This window comes from Phalacrocorax aristotelis, chromosome 10 (genome assembly GCF_949628215.1).
Source record: "Phalacrocorax aristotelis chromosome 10, bGulAri2.1, whole genome shotgun sequence".
Taxonomy (NCBI): Eukaryota; Metazoa; Chordata; class Aves; order Suliformes; family Phalacrocoracidae; genus Phalacrocorax; species Phalacrocorax aristotelis.
The window spans coordinates 4,981,656-5,001,255 of record NC_134285.1 but is presented as its reverse complement, the minus strand read 5'-3'; the positions used below and the strand labels follow the sequence as shown (position 1 = coordinate 5,001,255).

At 41.3% G+C, this 19,600-nt stretch overlaps 1 protein-coding gene across 3 annotated transcripts in view; it reads left to right on the top strand.

Annotated features, from left to right (window-relative positions):
• Nucleotides 1–19,600, top strand: part of SDK1 (sidekick cell adhesion molecule 1) — a 417,626-nt gene that overhangs the window by 329,731 nt on the left and 68,295 nt on the right. For all 3 annotated transcript variants that reach the window (XM_075104852.1, XM_075104851.1, XM_075104853.1), the window contains 6 exons: nucleotides 1,490–1,599; nucleotides 4,023–4,173; nucleotides 6,094–6,331; nucleotides 12,118–12,233; nucleotides 12,513–12,702; nucleotides 14,687–14,785. In XM_075104852.1, coding sequence (XP_074960953.1) covers nucleotides 1,490–1,599; nucleotides 4,023–4,173; nucleotides 6,094–6,331; nucleotides 12,118–12,233; nucleotides 12,513–12,702; nucleotides 14,687–14,785 — 904 coding nt within the window. The remainder of the gene's footprint in view (nucleotides 1–1,489; nucleotides 1,600–4,022; nucleotides 4,174–6,093; nucleotides 6,332–12,117; nucleotides 12,234–12,512; nucleotides 12,703–14,686; nucleotides 14,786–19,600) is intronic.

Genomic DNA, 19,600 nt, shown 5'->3' with positions numbered 1-19,600 from the left:
TGGGTGGAAGTGTCGATCTGCTGGAGGGCAGGAAGGCCCTACAGAGGGACCTGGACAGGCTGGATCATTGGGCCAGAGCCAGCAGTATGAGATTCAACAAGGCCAAGTGCCTGGTCCTGCACTTCAGTCACAACAACCCCATGCAACGCTACAGGCTTGGGTGGAGTGGCTGGACAGTTGCCTGGAGGAAAAGGACCTGGGGGTGTTGGTTGACAGCCGGCTGAACATGAGCCAGCAGTGTGCTCAGGTGGCCAAGAAGGCCAACAGCATCCTGGCTTGTGTCAGCAATAGTGTGGCCAGCAGGAGCAGGGCAGTGATCGCACCCCTGTGCTCCGCACTGGTGAGGCCACACCTCAAATACTGTGTTCAGTTTTGGGCCCCTCAGGACAAGAAGGACATCGAGGTGCTGGAGCATGTCCAGAGAAGGCAACAAAGTTGGTGAAGGGTCTAGAGAACAAGTCTTATGAGGAGCAGCTGAGGGAGCTGGAGGGCGTTTAGCCTGGAGAAGAGGAGGGTGAGGGGAGACCTTATCGCTCTCTGCAACAAGCTAAAAGGAGGTTGTAGTGAGGCGGGGGTCGGTCTCTTCTCCCTAGTAACAAGCAATAGGAGAGGAAACATCCTCAAGCTGCACCAGGGGAAGTTGAGGTTGGACATTAGGAAAAGCTTCTTCACTGAAAGGGTTGTCAAGCACTGGAACAGGCTGCCCAGGGAGGTGGTGGAGTCTCCATCCCTGGAGGTATTTAAAAGAAGGGTAGATGTGGTGCTTGAGGATATGGTTTAGGGCTGGCCTTGGCAGTGATAGGTTAGCGGTTGGACTCGATGATCTTAAGGGTCTTTTCCAACCTTAACGGTTCTATGATTCTATGAATTCTCACCGCCGTTTTGTCCCTTCTGACACTGCCGTAGCTGAGGGGACTATGTTGGGCAACATGTTGTGATTAATTAATACAAAGGATTACACATGGAAAAGTCTGGTCTAAGTGCAGAACTGCAGATGAGGTTAAAACACTTATTCTTTGACATTTTTCTTGTTTCTCTGTTTTAATTTCTGTGGCATTTTGCCTCTATTGAGACTTACTTAGTATGCATTGGTTCCTGTGAGTTATTATCAAGGTTATTTTTCATTTTGTTATATTACTATTTGATACTTTTGTATGGTGGCAGGGAGATTGAACAGGGTATTAGCACTCTCATGCTGTTTTTCTGGAATAGATCTTATCAGGGAATCCCAGTGAAGTCCCAAGAGGTACTGGGAAATTTGGCTAACTTGGCTGTGTTGTTGCTTTTCAAATAACTAGTGCCTTGTCATATAAAAATTAACATTAACTGGGTAATCGGTATTTAAAAGCATTTGTCCTTCCACTGCTGTGATGACACACATTGGAAGAGAGGTTATAGAGATATATAATTCTTTACATATATATATGTATATGTGTGCGTGTATGTATATAGTCTGTTTTGTATTCCTTCTTACCTTTCCCATGTACAGGTTGGTGTTCTGGGTGATGAAGAAGAGTGGGTGAGTCTTCGTGAGGTGGAGAATGAACCTGATGCTCAGATGCTGGAGGTACCAAACCTTACTCCTTATACTCATTACAGGTAAGAACAGCAGGCAATTAGCTGCAGCATGAAAAAAATTAGTAAATAGCAGCATGGAACAGCTTTCTTAATCAGAAACAGCTGGTTGTGTTTTATAATCTGAACAAAAGGGAAAAGGTTGGCTCTTTTCATAGTTTATATTTAAAATTACTTGTCTGATATAGTTAATTGTAATTTACATACAATACAGTTTGTAATATTAAAAAGGAAATCCAAGTGCACAGTGGAATCCTTTCATGAGCAACTGATATCCTGTGACTTCCCTCATCTACAGGGTGCACCAGTGTAACATCAGTCAGTGACAAATCAATTGCAGTTAAACTGGTGCAAACTTGTAATTACATATTTACATCAGTTTAAACATCGGTTTATTGATTTAGCTTAATTTGGTAACATCAGTTAGGTGAAACCTTTGTTTATAAGAATTTACCAAGTTAAGCTTAATAGATATATGCAATGCTTAAACTGATTGAAGTGAAGCTACATTATGGGCACACCCCAGTTAAACGAGATTGATTTTCAAATCAATTCGATTCAAGTGATGTGTTGCTTTAGTATAGACAAGATTTGAGAATTTGAGGTACCCAATCCTAATGAAAAATGCTTTCATGAAATAGTTTGCTAATGTAAAGGCTGGTTGCAAGGAGCTACAGTGGCATGTGTTAAATCAGCTTACTAGAAAGGTGTCCATTTTGCGCTGGCTGGCGGGCCTATTAGCTAGTCCATGTGCTGTTGTGAGCTGAGTTAGTAGTAGGTGTAGCCATGTAAAGCTCATATAATTTACAGCTAATCCAGTGCTGGTATGCCAATTTTCTTCCCTTAGTCAGAAGCCTGAGAACATACTGAATTTCTCGCAAACTCTCCTCTGACATGTTTTGCACCTCACCCTCAAGAGCTAAACATTTTGCTAAAAGCTTTTTGAAAATTTTTGAACTTGAGCAGAGATTTCTAGTGCAGAGGTTTAGGAAAATGATCTTCAAGTTGAAAAGATTTTGCTCTCCTCATAAAGGTGAATCCTTAAAGCTGAAAAGACAGAGGTGAATAGTAAAGCGCAGGTCGTACCAGAGTTCAATGTTCAGTGTCCGTGCGAAATAGGAAAGACTTGCACACCTAGCAGGTGTACGGAAATGTCTTTGGGATAGAAAATAATGAGGAAGTATGTGAGGAACTTGGGGTCGTTGGTTTTTTCCTATTGTTAAAGTTCTTGGTTTATTTTACTGCTACATCTCGTTTCTCTCTTGTATCCATTGAATTCTGTAGTGACCCCAGTTATGCTGGGATCTTGCACATTTCCAGTTCTCTGATTTTTTTACATCACAAAGCAGTTCCGCGAATTTTGCCTCGTTTTTTTTCTCTCATGCATGCACAGATACGAGCTTTTTTTAGTTTTGTTTCAGTGTAGAGCAATTTTCTACAATTTTTTGAAACCTAGAAAGTTGTTGCCAAACAGATTTGTTGTCCTCTGGTCAGCTTTAGTCATCGCCACTGAGGAAAAACAACATGAGAGCTAATTATCAGACCACATCTTTATCAGCCAGTTTCTTTTCTATTCTTTGTGCCAATGTTAGAGAGTGAAATCAAGGACAGTGTTTGTTTAATGTGTTCCTTTTAACGCATTTTCTAGGGAGATCAGAGCAGATAAATAAACACAGCGATGTTGACTAGCTCACCCTTCTCCCAAGCTCATTCATTAGGTCCAAAAATTAAGTGTTTAGTATGAATAGGTCATGTATTTATGTGCAAGTGCTGGATACCTCTAATTGCTTGTGATGGGTGAGAGTATCTGAAATGTACAGCACGTCTTAATTATTTTGTGCTTCCTGAAAAAAAGATTTAGAGAAATCTTTTGTGACCCAGGAGGATATTCTATTGTAGAAGAGATGGTTTCAAGCAGACAGGGTATTTTTTAAAGATGCATATCCATACTAAATAACTTAATCTTTCTTGTGCAGGAAGGCTGAAAATGCAGCACAGGGATAAATCAGCTTCTTTCAACCAGTAATTGAGGGGAAATGTTATCACTAGTATATTTTTTATATTGACAGGGAATGAGAATATCTGAAGTTTGATATTTTAATGCCTTTCTGAATGTATTGTACAAGCATTGCAAGAGAAAAATCACTTACTGCTAGCATAAGCTCATCAGGCTTGGTATAATTAACATAAATTTCTCACACAAATACCTAAGTTTCTAATAGACCCTAAGCTAATCTCATTTTCATTTTTTTTAATACCTGAGAGGATCTGAAAGCACTTACCATAAAGCATTCAGCACTGAATACAAAGGGGACCTGCATGCAACAACCTTTGTGGAACATTTAGAAAGACCTAATTTGTATTTCTCCATCTTCGTCCTGTTCTGGAAGGAGAGGTACCATTCGCTGAGCTGTTACAGCACGCACCGCATCTTTCCCCCACTCCAGGTTCCGGATGCGGCAGGTGAACGTGGTGGGCCCCAGCCCACTCAGCCAGCCCTCCCGTGTCATCCAGACGCTGCAGGCTCCGCCAGATGTTGCCCCCGGGAGCGTCACCGTGCGCACAGCCAGCGACACCAGCCTGTGGCTGCGATGGGTGGTGAGCTGGAGAGGAGGAACGGGGATGGAGGGGGCCGGGTGCTGGTGCCTGGGACGTGGCTGCTTCCCCAGGGAGTCAGGCAGGAATCCTGTTCACTTGCGTTTGGTGCAAGGAGTAACCGCAAAATTATTTCCTTTTTCAGACTAGTTGGAAATCTGAGACTTACCTTAAGTGCCTTATTAATCACTTAAATTGCCTACTGCCACTACTTCTGCCACTTCATCGGGGGAATATATGCCTGTGTGTAAAACCTTGGCTTTTGAGACTCTCTAGTTCCACAGTCTGGGGCAACGTGTTGGACAGGAATATAATGCTTGAGCCCATTTGCAGTTTCCTAGGGCTCAGTTGTTTGCCTCGTACAAAACAGTCCCCAGAAGGTGCACACCGGCCACTGGCGATCGTCCTGCAGGCACTGAACAGCCGCGGTTCAAAGGCAGCAAAGTTTGCATGTTCCGCTCCTGTAGGAAGATGATATTTATGTGAAGGGGTGTGGAGTTATGTGATAAAGCATAGAAAGAGCTGATTAATTGCAAAGATGCCGTGATTGATGACATTGTTGTGTCCCTTTGACTGTCTCAGTTACCTGCAGAGTTGCCACACTGGGATTTACTGGCAATTAAGCTGCTTCAGAATGGTTTTTCTTCTCCCCTGTTAGGCAGATTTTTCCACTGGGGTTACTGTGGTATGAAGTTGATGAAGCACAGGTTTCCTTTTGCCCAAATGTTAGCTTTTCCATGCATAAACTCATTATGGCTGGAAGTCGAAATCAGGCTAGAAACCAGAGGGCTTTTCTCCCATCAGGAAGGAATAATTTCAGTTTCTCAGTGGGACACTGCACTTAATTCTGTACCTTGAAAGACCAAAACCTCAAACGGAACCTCAGTATCACCTCAGTATCCACAGAAAAGCCATTGCAGTTCATTTGGTAGGACCCACATAACTCACTCATGCCTTTACCACATGATTAACATTGCCCATGTTGTTAAACCTTTGGTACTATATCCAGACCTACATATCTTACATCAAAATTAACTCAAGGTTCTTTTAAGAGCCTTTAAAACATTTTTAAGACTGTGTTTCCTTGCTGTGATACCTGGAAGCCTGGTTTTCATGAGTCAAACTGCGCAGAGTTCAGGAGGAGCAACAGCCACAGCTAAAAATGACCTGACGTATCTTTTTCATGCTTAATAACACCAGTATTTGAAAGTGTTTAATCTCTTTTTTTCAAGACCTGCAGGTGAATCTGTGTCCCTCTGGGAGCTGGGGATTCCTTCCTTCCTACAGAATAAGGGTCACATTTCTAGCCCTGCTTGCCTGCGGGATACAGTCTTCTAAGCTGTGAAATGTTAATGTGTATCAAACTTTCCCAGTGATCCAGAACTGAACCTCAGCCATCCGTGGCATCGTGTAGTTAGTTTTACGGGGAAAAACTCTGAACTTCATGAAGTAGGCTAATTATTTCATATTTTAATCTCTGAAATTGCTTGGGGAGTTAGAATACTGGAATAAATCTCTGCTGATAAATGAGTAGGCAGAGAGTCAGAAAAAAAGTAAAAAAAGTACGATAAATGAATTTGTCACATGCTTCAGCAATTTATCATTCATTTCCATAATTAATCAGAACGCTCTGAAATATATTGTATTCGTATCATCTCTGCTGATACACCCACAGCAAATGGCATAGTTCTGTGGGCGTATCTATTTGGTTCAAAATTAAGGTAAAAAATTAAAAGAAAACTTCAAGCAGCACAGAAATTTAGAGAGGGTGAAACATAAATAAAACTGAAAACCAACCTCTCGATCTTTTTTGCCTTCCTATGGCCTTACACGAGTTCAGACAGCCTTGGTATATTGTTAGGAAAGCCCTGGCAATTTGTTCTGCATAGGAATATTGTGCTTTTTCTTTGTGTCGTTTGCCAGCCCCTCCCCGACACGCAGTACAATGGCAATCCAGAGTCAGTGGGGTACAGGGTAAAGTTCTGGCGTGTGGATCTGCAGCCTCCCACCTTGATGAAGGTTATTAATGACCGATTGGAAAGAGAGTACACGATTGAAGATCTGGAGGAGTGGACAGAGTATGAACTGCAGATCCAGGCGTTCAATGCCATCGGGGCAGGACCATGGAGCGAAGTAGTGAGAGGTCGGACGCGAGAGTCTGGTAAGTCAAAGCACCACGTCTGCTCTGAAGGACACGTCTGAGAACTTCAGCGTTTTCTGCCCTTTTGTTCAGCTTTTTCTTTTTGCTTGTTGATCCATTAAATCTAAAATGATGGAAAAAACCCACAATCTCTAGATGCACTGAAGGCAAAAAGACATATAGACATTTGAGGGAGTTATTTATTTTATTCCTACCCTGCTTTCATGCGTAAACCTGCAGGTTATTTAAAGCAAACAAAACAACCTCTCCCCATCTGGCAGCAGTGCGAACACAACGAGCAGCTTCCATACAGCCATCTCTGGCTGAGCAGGTCTCTCCTGCTTCCTCTCCCTCCCTGGTACCCCATTGCCCCTCATTATCCCCCTTTCCCTCTCTGCTTCTAGGCTGGGGCAGATTTTCTCACAGTCGTGATTATCTGAAATTTTAATTCAAGCACCAAATGTTTCTAAAAGGGCACACGGTATTTTAGAGAGCTGATTACCCACACAGAAATAAAATCATTATCTGAGCTTTTGATGACATGTTTTCAACCCTGCCTTCTAAAATTGTGTGTACAAGGCTATATAGACATAACCTGCATATAGACATAACCTAGAGCACAAGTACTGTATTGTCTAGCTGAATTGTCCATACTAGCATAGAGACTTCAAATATCAGAAGCAAACTCTCAATCTCAGGCAGAAGTAAATTATTGTTAGCTTAGTAGCAACAGTAAAGACAGCTCTTGGAAAGCTGCTCTCTAGCTGCATGCACCTGATAAATTAAAATTTATGTTGCAAGTGAATAACAAAATGGATGACATATATGGTTGAAAAGTTTAATAATAAAAGCTGTTTGTGACCTGTATTTATGCAAGGGTTCCACACTGATATTTTTTTTTCCTGTCAATTTTTCTTCATTAAAAACATTTTGGAATTTAATTCCACACATACCCTACACTTATAGACATACATATGCATGCCTGTGCACTCTGTACCACGCAGCGTTACTTGGTGTGAAGCGTGAATGTGCTGCACGCAGCAGGATTTGGTCTGATGGTTCAGATAACTATCCTTTGAACTAGCTGAGGAGAAGGCTAAACAAAGTCATCCCCCTCCATTAAAGTGTTGCTTTTTGGGAAGTAGTAATTGGAAAGCTATTGCCAGAGGTATTTCAGCACAAGCATGCCTTGTTTAAAGTTAGAGATAGCACGACCCAGACAAAATAGTTTTGAAGTGTTCTGTATTGCAATAAAAAGATACCGCATGCTCTACTTTTTCCTTTCCGCTGCTCTTCAAACACTTCTTTTGATATGTAGTAAATACTAAGATTAAATGATTTCATACAACCTTAGGTTTATAGTTCTCTTGCTCAGCATCTAAAGATCAGAGGTTACGTGTGTATTTGGCATTTTCTTTTATAGTATTAAAAGAAGGGTTAACTTGAAACTGATTATAGGGGGCACATAGGTACCGGGATCAAAATAACGCAAAGCTATGATGTAGACCGTAAGGACTTATTTGGGTTTTTTCATGTGTTTTCTTTGATACCAACATCTGATTTCTTGAATAGAGCATGTCAGGGCTTGGACTTTTGGCTGTACCTTCTTAGATTTAGAATATACAAGAAGCGCTGGCTAAGCAGCAAGCTGCGTGAGAGAACTTCAGGGAATCTGCAATTAACCTGTATGCGCAGTCAAATGAGGTTAAAATGCAAATGAAAGATATCCAAAGCCAGAGAAAGGTCATTTTTAGGTCTGACTTCTGAACTTGTGGGAAAAACTCTATTTTAACACCTATGTTTTCAGAGTACTTTAAAAGGAGATATTCCTAAATATTTCTTTTTCCATTTTGTGGGAAGTCGGGTTTGCCTGGCGCTGCAGATTGTAAGCATCCTTCACAGCTGCCCAGAGGTGGCTTGGCCAGGATCACATGGTGGTTCATCAGCAAAACTCACAGTTCGGTGTTTTATGCTGTCCAAGCAGCCTGAGAACCTAGAGCCCGGGCACTGAATCGGTTTGTGGTACCTAATGACAGTACGGCCGCTGGAGTCCAAAATCTTCATTAAAAATAAAGCTGTACTTGAACATTTCTGTTTATTCTTGGATTGTGGTCATATCACTAATAGCTGAGCACACATGCTAACAATAAAGGAGCATGCTGTTACAGGTACTCTCTGGTTTCTAAAGCTCTTGAATATAAAACATCTTGACACCAAAGAAACTATGAGAAAATAAATAATGCTGTGGGGTTTGGTAACCCAGGTTTAGAAAACAGTTGGGAAACCCTAAACTGAAAATCTGGGATAAGGTTTCAAGCAGCTGAAGATGGAGGGGGATGAATTCGGATTTTTGAACAGGACAGGTTTTATCAATCCAAAAATGTTTTTATAATGTTAGAAATGAAATAACTCATTAAATTTTACAGTGTAAAACAACTGCAGAGTAACAATCTCGGTTTCCACTCAATAAATTGAAAATGATAGTAGGTACAATATAGAGAAAGCAAGAAAATGTGAAGACCTCTAATGTATTAGAACAACCTTGACAGGGCTGGGCTGCTTCCTTTTAAATATAAACCTTCTTATTTTCAAACAATTCCTCTCAAATACAGATAACCCGGTGCCTTAATAATTTTGGGCTCCTAATACTCAGCCACATGAATGTGTACACTAGTCTTACAAAATCAGCCACTATACCAGCGTGGTCACATATCTATGGCAAAGATCAACCTCTTGATGATTCAGAGGCTGACCTTCATGAAGCAGTTACTGTGGTGTGATAAAGCGTCGCTTGATAATTCAGATGTGGTCCAATGTCACTGCGGGGATTTGTCAGTTTATACAAGCCGAGAATTTGGCCTGAGGTATCTAATTTTATAGGCAAAATGGTCGGGTACTGCAGCTATGCTGCTTTTGCCATGAACCTTGCACTAAATTTGCACATCTTAATTGACAGCAGATGTACAATATACCAGCTTAATTCTTACTTCCCAAAAACAGTGATGGATGTTCAGCTAAAATGAGCTGCAAAAGTGGAGAGAACCACTGCATTCCACTATCTAGCTTTCCTAGAAAGCCAGAATACAGGCTCGCTTATTAAAAGCTGCTTTTGGCCCAGTGAGACATAAACCAGCATCATTTACTATATATCAAGTATGGCTATGTCAGATGTAGAAAGAGGATGCATGATCATAGATGCCAACAGAGATAACCTTAAAAACTTGAGTTCTTGTTGAAGTTCCAGTGCAAAACGCCAGTAACTCTGTAATTTCCTACGTTTGATCTTCCAAAGTGTGTCGTGCTGCTGGCAGTTTGCTGGATTATCTCATCATTTAGTTTCGGTATTTCTGGTTCATTTTGTTAAAGCCCTGAGATTTTTTTTGCACACTGTTGCTTGGCTTCTGTACTCTTCTTGTGGGTTACTAATGAGAACTCAGCTTTGGAGCTTACAACAAAGTCTTCAGTGCAATAGTTAAGGAAACCAGCGTTCGAGACAGGAGTTTGCAGAGGAAAGAGGGTTCTATATGCCTCTCTCAAGCCACTAATTAGTCTTAGCAAACTATAATTTCTTTGAATCAGGATATCCTGAGAGAGTAGAGGGGTCGGAGAAATTAAGGTTATGTTTCAATTCATTCTTAAAGGGTGGATCAAAGTCTTGTTACTTGATAAAAGACTGGCAACAGTAAGATCCATATTATCACTTGCAGGTCCTGAATTCGTACATCCATATTAGAATAAAATTCTTAACACTGATACGAGAACTGGAGAATTAAAGCCTGCTCAGTGAACACATTTTTACCATTTAGGCATTGGGCTTAGATTTCTTTCCAGTAAGAGGGGACATTTAGCTGCTCTGGCTGTCACGGGGAATTAAGAGGAGCCTGGGCTAATAAATTTTCACATAGACCATTCTCTCCTTTGTTAGCTTTCTGAGTCCCCCTGCCAGCAGCGTGATCGTACACACACCTCAAAGCAAGCATGCACGCAGGGCCAGCCCAGGCACAGCCTCCATCTTTTGTGAATTCGGGAAATCTAGTGGCTGCTGATCAAAGAGGAAAAGAAGTATTTGTAAAATAAAGAAACTTTTTTCTCTCTTGAAAGGCTTCAAACCAGATAAAATAAAAGTAAATGTGGCTGGAAAGGGCTGCTTTCCTCTACGCATTCTGGTTTCCTGCGACCCACCTCCACCCTTTCTCTCTCCAGAAGTGATTCATGTGGGAGTAGCTCTTTGTGAAGATCTACAGATAAAGTTATGGCAGCTATCCAAAGACATTCATGGCTCCTGGCAATCTATTTTCCTTTAGCGTAATTATATCCTTGTGGGGGATAAATCTGGGAGAAGATTTTTTTTTTTTAAAAAAAAAAAAGGCACTTCAGGGTTGGAGGGGAAAAAAAATTGGGGTTTAGTCTGCTGCAGTATTGGGCGATGGTGCTCTGTTTCTCATGTCCCAAATAATTGGTAGCAGGGAAATTGTTTCAGAAATTACTATCTCTGCTGTTAACCTTGAGTGCACGAGGGTGGGGGGCGGTGCGGGTTTTTTTTCAATTTATATTAATTCTGGTGTCATACTCATTATCTCGTTCATGTTGCTAGGAGCCTCAGGAGCTCGCCTTCAAAACAGCAGATCTGTTCTTTCATTCGGACAGCAGGGAAAGCATTACTTTTGGCAGAGATTTGTGCTCCTTTTTGTGATATATTCAGGACCTAATCAAGCCTTACTGTCCATAAGTACTTGTGTAACGTAACTTGGTGAAACGTTCTCTTGAGGTCTGACAGGTGGATCATGCTTTAGAAAAGATTGTACCCTTCCGATGTTGGAAACGCCACATGAAAAAAAAAAAAATATGCAAAAGGGCAGCATAAAATGTGAACTCTTAAAAATAGCCTCCAATTCTGCTTGCGTAACACGGCACGCTATTAAGCTCGCCTACAAAAGCTTGCAGTTGTGTGGTGGTTCTGCAGCGGTTAGAGTTTCAATGGCATGAGAAAATGCAAGTCTGCTCTCCTCTCAAGTCAGAGAAAATTACAGTGTTCCTGTGCCATCGGTTCTAATGATGTTTGTAGTTTCATAAGAGCCAATTTTGCAACATAAATGAAATAGGCATATCTTTCATTTACACCATATCAGTCCCTGAAAATACACCTTGCATTAATGTATCTGTCTATAATTGATGTATTGCAAATGTTGAGCACTATCACATAATCAAAAGGCTTAGAGGTTAAAGAACTTCTCACTGAACTGGGAGTGCAATCCAGTGGTTAAAATTATTGCTAACTCTAGACAAGATGTTATAATTTCCTTTCAGATAATATAGGAAGCCAGGGTGGCATAAAACTCCTTGTTAGAACAGATCGTACCGTAAGATAAACTCCCATTCATAAAGATTTCTAGCTTTTGGCATAGGGAAATAAAATGTATGGGAAAGAAATACTAGGAGATAGACTCCTGGAGAAGTCCAGCAATTTAAACTTGATTCTAATTACTACAAATATACTTGAAATTTATTTATATCTGTCTGTATTTACTGTCTATCTGTAGACACTGATTAGTACTAAATGTTTAGCTCTTCACAAATATTGTGATTCCTGAGATGAACTGGCAAGAAATTGCAAAGCAGGCTGATATAAAGAAGATGTAGAATGAATACAATGGAAGAAGGGATTGTCCAGAACCTGTTCCGGTCCTTTTGGATTTGAATACTGTTCTGTGGGATCCTGGAACAATCCCAAGCAGATGGGGAGATGGACCAAAATTATCTAGTATGTCTTACCTATTTCTGCTTTTGGCTCTGCTGTGTGATTCCAGTTCCCTCTGCTCCTCCCGAGAATGTCTCTGCTGAAGCCGTGAGTTCGACCCAGATCCTTCTGACGTGGACTGCAGTCCCCGAGTCCGAGCAGAATGGTCTTGTCCTGGGTTACAAGGTATGCAGCTGAACTTTCATGCTTGCTTAATTTTTAATGCATTACCTGGATATGTTTTTGCATCTGTTATTTTTTTATTCACCTGCTGGATATTTATATTACTCATAAATCAGCTGGAGAAGATATAGGAAGTGTGCTTTTTTTTTTTTAAAGGGATGACTGGTGAATATAATCTCATATTTTGTGGAAAGGAGGAATCTAAAAATGCATACCCCTCTTTTCAGTCCTCACATAAAAATCTTCTTCTTTGTATATATTTTATATGTATTTATTCTGCAGATACTTTTCAAAGCAAAAGATTTAGACTCTGAACCAAAGAGCCAAGTAGTAAGAGGTAACCACACTCAGTCTTTCCTGCTGTCTGGCTTGCGGAAATACGTGCTCTATGAGATCCAGGTATTGGCGTTCACTCGTATCGGAGATGGAGTCCCCAGCTCTCCTGCAGTTATAGAAAGAACCAAGGATGATGGTAAGTTTGTCTTATTTGATCCAGCCTTTTAACACTGCTTTCTTTTAGTGATGGAAGTAGACAAAAGCCCAAACTAAGGCTATTTGGATTTTTTTTTTTTTCTTCAACTTTGAACCTAAATAACTTGGTCCCTACCTAGTATAACTGAGCACTATTCTGTTGGTCACAGGCTGAGGATTTGAGAAGAACACAGAAAACAGGAGTCCCCTGTTCCCTTTTTCCCCGCAGCTGTTGAAGGGGAAGAAATATTCTAAAATTGTACTCTGAAGCTCCGTGTAGACAATTTCTACTGAAGACAATTTTTAGAGCCCAATTATAAATTCCTATTGAAGTTCAATCATGACCTAAAAAAAAAGGAGTGCTGCAATTGAAAGCAATAAACAAATCTGGGTCTGATTGGACTGAAGGAGAGAGATGGAATTTGCAACTTCAGTAATCCATTCTCAGTTTTTTCCCAGAAGAATAAGGCATTGGCCCTGGAAGATGATCATACCAGCTTCCTTTTGCAACCAGTGCTTCCCATGAGCTCAGGGACTCTCAAGTGCAGTTTGTCACGCTGAAGGAACCCAGGCGAGCCCCTTGGCCCGGTGCTGTCTGCACGCATCGTTGTGGTGGGAGCGTTCCTGCTGATGGGGTTTTACAGATGTTTAATTCAACTCAAAATATTTTTGGCTCTGCAGATGCTAAAGTTACGTTTAGTTTCATTACCTTTTCCGTATTAAATGAAGGTTAATATCAGTGTGAGAGGCTTCTGTTTATTACTCCCAATGAAGATGAACAGCAGCAACAAAAAAAGTCTCTTTCGTCATCAAAATCTTTTCAGTAGTAATGGAATAAACATTGGTTTCTACAAGCAACTTCATTAAGGTAATTTGGTTGGGCTGAAAACACATTCAGACTTCTGGCTTAAGAAAGACATTTTCTATGGAGTGCAAGGAAGGAGTAAGAGCATGGAGGGACAGGAGCGGGCATGGGAACAGGGACAGCAGCTCCCTGACGTCTTTTTAGCCATTTTCTCAGCACACTGCCTCTGTGGGGACTTGGCTTTTCTTTGAAAGGAAACAAAGAGAAATTACTGTTAGCAGAACTCTGCAGGGACAGAAGCAGCACTCACTGAAATGTACATATCAGACTATAATGAGAAATATTTAAAACTGTTTGTTTTAGATAACCCCATTATAGCAGATCCCTCCTTAAGTGCGTGTTGGCAAATGATACAAACTGTTCTTCCATCTCGATAACCCTGACATAAATATGTGTGTCTCCTCTGGGCTCAACTTAATTAAAAGTATCATCAGGGGTAATGCAGGTGGAATTTGTGCTGAAGGGGAAATTTTGTGGATGCTAATGTATGAATGAGCATCTTCTCACCTTGTGAACCTGGGATGGTCAGTGCAGCCACCAGCCGTCTGTATTAATGTGCATCTCACCTGCCTCAGGTTCTCCTGCTCAGACCTAAGTGTTTAAAATGCACATGTAAAATCAGAAGGCAGTTCAAAGCTGGTGCTGGTGACACAGAGAGGAGATATTATTCAATTCCAACAGGTATAAAGCAGATTAAGCTGACACATAACTCTCTGTAAAGGCAGCTCGGTGACTTGCTTCATAGTATGTAATCAGTTACCTAGTGGTGATGCGGCCGGCTCACAGGGACTCCCTGCTACGCTGCTGGGAGATAACTCTTGCAGAGGCCAGAGCTCCTTTGTCAGAGCATCCTGCTAAACGCATTTCACAGGAGCAGTAAAACACTGTAGGGTGCCCTGGTTCTGTGTTGTGTTTGGTGTCCGTGGGCGCTGGAGGCATTTGGCCATGGACAAGATTCCTCAGAATAAATTTATTTTATGTATGTATGTATACGCTTTTAACCATCTACTTATTTTTGGTGAGATACAGCTTGAGCTGCCTTCTGTATAAGGTGAGCAGAGAACTTGTAGTTCCTCTGACATGCGATGCTTGCTAGCACGATCTCTGTTTTTCTTTCCAGCCCCCGGGCCGCCTGTGAGGCTGGTGTTCCCCGAGGTGAGGCTGACATCCGTACGGATTGTTTGGCAGCCGCCAGAGGAGCCCAATGGAATTATTCTGGGTAAGAGGGAGCAGCAAACCCAAGGCTGGGAGGAGAGGAGCTGGAGGTCAGAGCGAGCTCTGGCTGTTGCGTTTTCCTTCCCCTTGCATATTGGATTAGAAACCACACAAAAGCAAATCCATGGCTAAAGAAAATAAAACATGTTGGTGTCAGCTGAGAGACATGGTACCCTGTGGTGAGGAGGAAAAGTCTGCCCAGCTCCCTGGTGTGTGTTTTCCGGAGTCAGAATTACACGCCATTAGTGGCACTGTGTTTGAATTGCCATTTCTCTTCCCATCTGCTTTTGGGTCTGTAACCCATGTGGCTGGCTGTTGGGAAACCTGCCCGTTGAGCTGCAGCAGGGGAGAGCTGGATTTTCTCCTCCTTCCCCCCGTTTGCCTTTTCAGGGCATGCCCAGTGTTTCAGTTTCATGTGTGCTTCTGTTTTATTGCTTCCTTTGGATAATACGTTCTGTCAGGTCACAAGGAGTTAACTCATATCTGGCTTTTCATCAAGGGAAATAGGGGCAGCAAGGGATGACAGAAATTCATTAAAAACCTTCTTACCTTCCTGCCCTCATAACTCTTGGGTTGCCTTTGCAACATGTTCACCAGCAGCTACTTGTACTTAAAATGTGAAGGCTTTTACAATGTAAGAATCCATTCTTGCCTCCAAAATAAAAGTAGCTAATAGTTGCCAAGCAATTTTGTGTTCTCTGCTGATGTTAAACATATTTTACAGTAGTTCTAGCTGGTGAGTAAAGATTTGTCTCTCAACTGTGGGGGATAAAAAAAGAGAAATGAAGGCTTTTGGGTTTTGTTTAGTTCTCAGTCCACCAGGCCTTCCTGCTTCTAATTTCACTGCCATCATTCAGGCTGGCATGTAGTCTTCTGGCAATATTTCCTAAAGCTTTCATTGTTGGGTGGAAGGTGCCTACTTCAAATGGCACTGTGCTGGTGGCATCCCTTTAAATAAAGGACCGGTCTTGCATTCCATTTAAATCTTGAGTCAAGAACTGGAAAGTGTTTGCTCAGGTGTGTAGTTTCCCAAAGTGCTCAGAGGGTGATCCTGATGCCTGAAGATGCAGGGAAATCATCAAATGGGATCCAAAGGCAGACACCGCAGGGATTTTCTGAGCGCAAGAAAGAGTCTGTGTGAAGCTTGGCAACGGTTAGCTGTCAGAGACAGATCCACGCAGGGTTTCTCTGCAGCGCAAGGAAGCTTGGCTTCCAGGTTGTCTTGTGGGTTTGATTTGTTGCTTTTTTTTTTAAGGAACTGTGTGTCCTAGAAGCTTGCTCTCAGTAGAGATTGGGTTTTGAATCACAGGATGTGGTTAAGGAGAAAAAAAATAATTTGAAAGAAATGATGAGAAAGTACAAAAGAGATTTTGCTCTCCCGACTGCGTTCCAATGTCTCATGTTGCTGCACTTTGTCAGCCTTATTTGCTGAAGTCGCAAGCTCAGTGGAGTAGGAACTCTCTTTTATTTTGTCTTTGCAGAGTGCTTTGTGCAAGGCGTCCACTTCTCAGCTGGTTCTTGCTCATTGCCACTACATTGATGATAAAATCGTACAAATGCAGGGTTGGAAGGAAAGGGGAAGGGTGTCCCTTGAAGAGCGTTTGGCATGCTTAGCATGTAGGCTGTCCTTTCCTACATCTTGCACAGTCCATTCCCAGTAACACATCCCAGGACAGTAGATACTGTCCTAACTTCACTTTTGGGCAACACTGATGGTATAACTACATAGGTTTACGACCCACTATTAATTCCTACCCTTGTGCTGCAGCACACTTCCAGGTCAGTCAGTCCCTCTTTTATATGTACATTAATACATTAAGCTGCTTCTTTTTAAGTGTGATAATTCGCAGGTGCCTTTATTGATCTTGCTGATTCCAGACCATCTATCCTCATTATCAAGATTACTTTAAATGACACTCTTGTCCTCTAAAGCACAGCCACTCACAATTTGGCTTCATTTTTGTAGTTTGCAAGTAGACTGGCAATTCCGTCAGCCGGGTCGTTAATGAAAATATTGAACAGAGTCAGACTAATTCATAAGGTCTTATGAGTGCTTACTTAGTACATCCTCCCAGTTTGTTAGCAAACTATTGGTAACAATGTTCTGACTTTCTTTTTTAAAGCGTTCAAGTCAAAATGTCTAGTATTTTTCTCAGATCCTGTTTCTCTTGCTTGCTTTTGGTGGGGCTGTGTGCAATCATATTGAAACCTTACTTAAAATCAATGTGGATCATATCTACTTTTCCCACCTGACCAATTACACTGTCAAAATGGAAAATAGATTATTTGATATTTATTATTTGCTCCAGACAAATACATACTGGCAGTTCCTTGACACTTTATTATCCTCATGGTTGCTTATACGTTCACTCATATTTTTCTCCAGGATCTTTCTGGGTATTGAACTTTAGTTTGATTTGTCCATAATTCCTCTGGTCAGTCTTTCCCCATTTGAAGAGATAGGGTACTCTGTTTGCCCTTCTGTAATATTCTGGGATGTCACCTATCCTCCACAAGTTCTTGGAGAGATTATTCGGAGATGGCTCCAGCTAGTTCTATCAGCACTGCAGGGCAAATTCCATCAGGCCTTTCTGACTTAATACATCTAGCTTAACTAAATATTCAGTAACCTGTTCTCTATTCTAGCCTACATCCCTACTTATATTGTTGTCAGTTTTAATTTGCGTTAAGTATGTAGTCAGCACCAACTTTGATGCTGTGAAAATGAAGCAAGAGAGGTATCAGCCTGCCGTTCTTTTCTGTCTTACCTGTCTTGTGCTCATCTTTTCTTCACACTAGTTGACCTGTCCTCCTTCTGTCTCTCAAATTTCTAATGTATTTCTATAATCCTTCTCATTGCCTTTGATGCCCTTTAAGTTCTAGCTCACTTTGCACTTCGCTGTTCTGATTTTGTCCCTACATGCTTGTGCTGTCTATTTATACACTCCCTTAGACAGGTGTCCTGTTTCAACTTTTGTCCAATTCAGTTTTGATTTTCAGGTCATTAGTGAGCTCTGAATGCAAACATATTGGCCTCTTAACACCTTTTGTCTGAATTGGGATAGTTGTACCTTTTTTTTGTCTCTTTTAAAGCTGTCAGCTAACCTGAATTCTTTTTTCCCTTAGAATTCCTTCCCAGGGGGACATTACCTGCCAGTTCCCCCAGTCCACCTCTTTGAAGTCCATTGTCTTTATTCAACAGTTCTCACTCCTTTATTTTTTTCAATAGTAGAAACATTGAGGTTTGTGGAGGAAGTAGTTAGCTGCCAATGCCAGAGAGAAAAAGTAAAAATTACTCATGCTAGGTATTTCTGTGATCTTTCCTAAGAAGTGAGGAGCTTCAAAAATACATAAAAAACAATGGGTAGCATTCTAAGTAAAGTTGCAAGTTGTTTGTTTTTTTTTTTTTTCCCCTGTACACCTTTTAGATTTCATTTCTGTAATGAACTTTCAAAACAGCACTGTGACCACCACAGTCAAGTGCACTGAAGTAGAGCTGTTGGAAAAAATGAGTTAACATAATTTTGTGTGGTGCCCTTCTATCCGCTAGCGGGGTTGGAAAGAAAAAACACTTGCTTTGCAAGAGCAACTTATATTCAGAGCCTTTGAACTAATGTTCCTGCTCTGCTAGCTTTGTCCTCTGAGTATACAAGCACCTTTGCAGCTAACATTTCTGTAATCTATATCAAAACATGTTCTAGCATTTCAGAGAGAGATTAGCAGGATGAAATACTGGCAGGCACCAAGAGGGAAAACCACTTGTTTGTTTGTTTAAATATTTTACTGTGGAAGACTGCTAGATATTTCCATTTCTCCTTTTGGGAGTATTACGCTAACCGTTGGAGGCTTTACTCTGTCTTCTTTTCTGCACTCAGTTCAGCTAGAACCCAACATGGTTCCTTCAAATACTATTAAAGAAAAATGATGCGTTAACGTGCATACGTGCACTTCGAGCTATGAGCTTCCTCTGAAAACGAGAGCTCAACCTGCATCTTTCCAGGGCCTGGTTAGTATTCCTCGTGGTATCCATGTATTTAGCGTTTACCTGAAGCTTACTGCAAGAGAGTGTAAGAACTCCAGCGAGAATTAGAAGCGAAATTGGATGTAATCCATGTTTGCAAATTCATATTTTGATCCTAGACTGCATTTGCACACCCGCTGGCCCTTAAACAGATAAGCAGTAAAATCAACAAACTGGGTTGCTGCTCCACCAGGCAGACCGTAACCTCCCGATATCATTTGGCTTTCCCTAAGTTCTGTGACAAATTAATAAATGTTTGTATCTCTGCTGCACCATGGCCTGCATGAACGGGTGCTCTCAGTTCTGAAGGGCTTTGTATGGTGATGAGCTTGAAAGCTTTTTTATATTCATGGTGTGTTGTCATCTTCCTGCCTGTTTGCTTTGGGGAATCCACTGGTTGTGTTACAGTGACCTAACATTTAACAGGCAGTTCAGACTGTTGCCATTTATTGTGTTCAGAAAGTGTAGCTCGTGAAACTGCTTGCAGTTGTGCAAAAAAGCACTTAAAAAGATGCTAATGCAAAAATAAGCCTAGTTTCAATGAATAAATAAAGTCCTAAAGAGTTGATGTTTCGGGTTTTGGCGTGTTTTTTTTGTGCTGTTTTGGCCTGGTGAAGCACAGAACCACAGAAGAGATTGGCATCTAACGCTATATAGGGGGAAAAAAGGGAAAATTAAGGAAACAGTGTGAATTCTTATTGGCCATCCATATTTTGTAAGGTACTCCTCTCCCAGCAAAGTTTGCTCTGATCACCTTTTGAAGATTTTACTTTCATTCATAACCTTTGGTTTTTATTT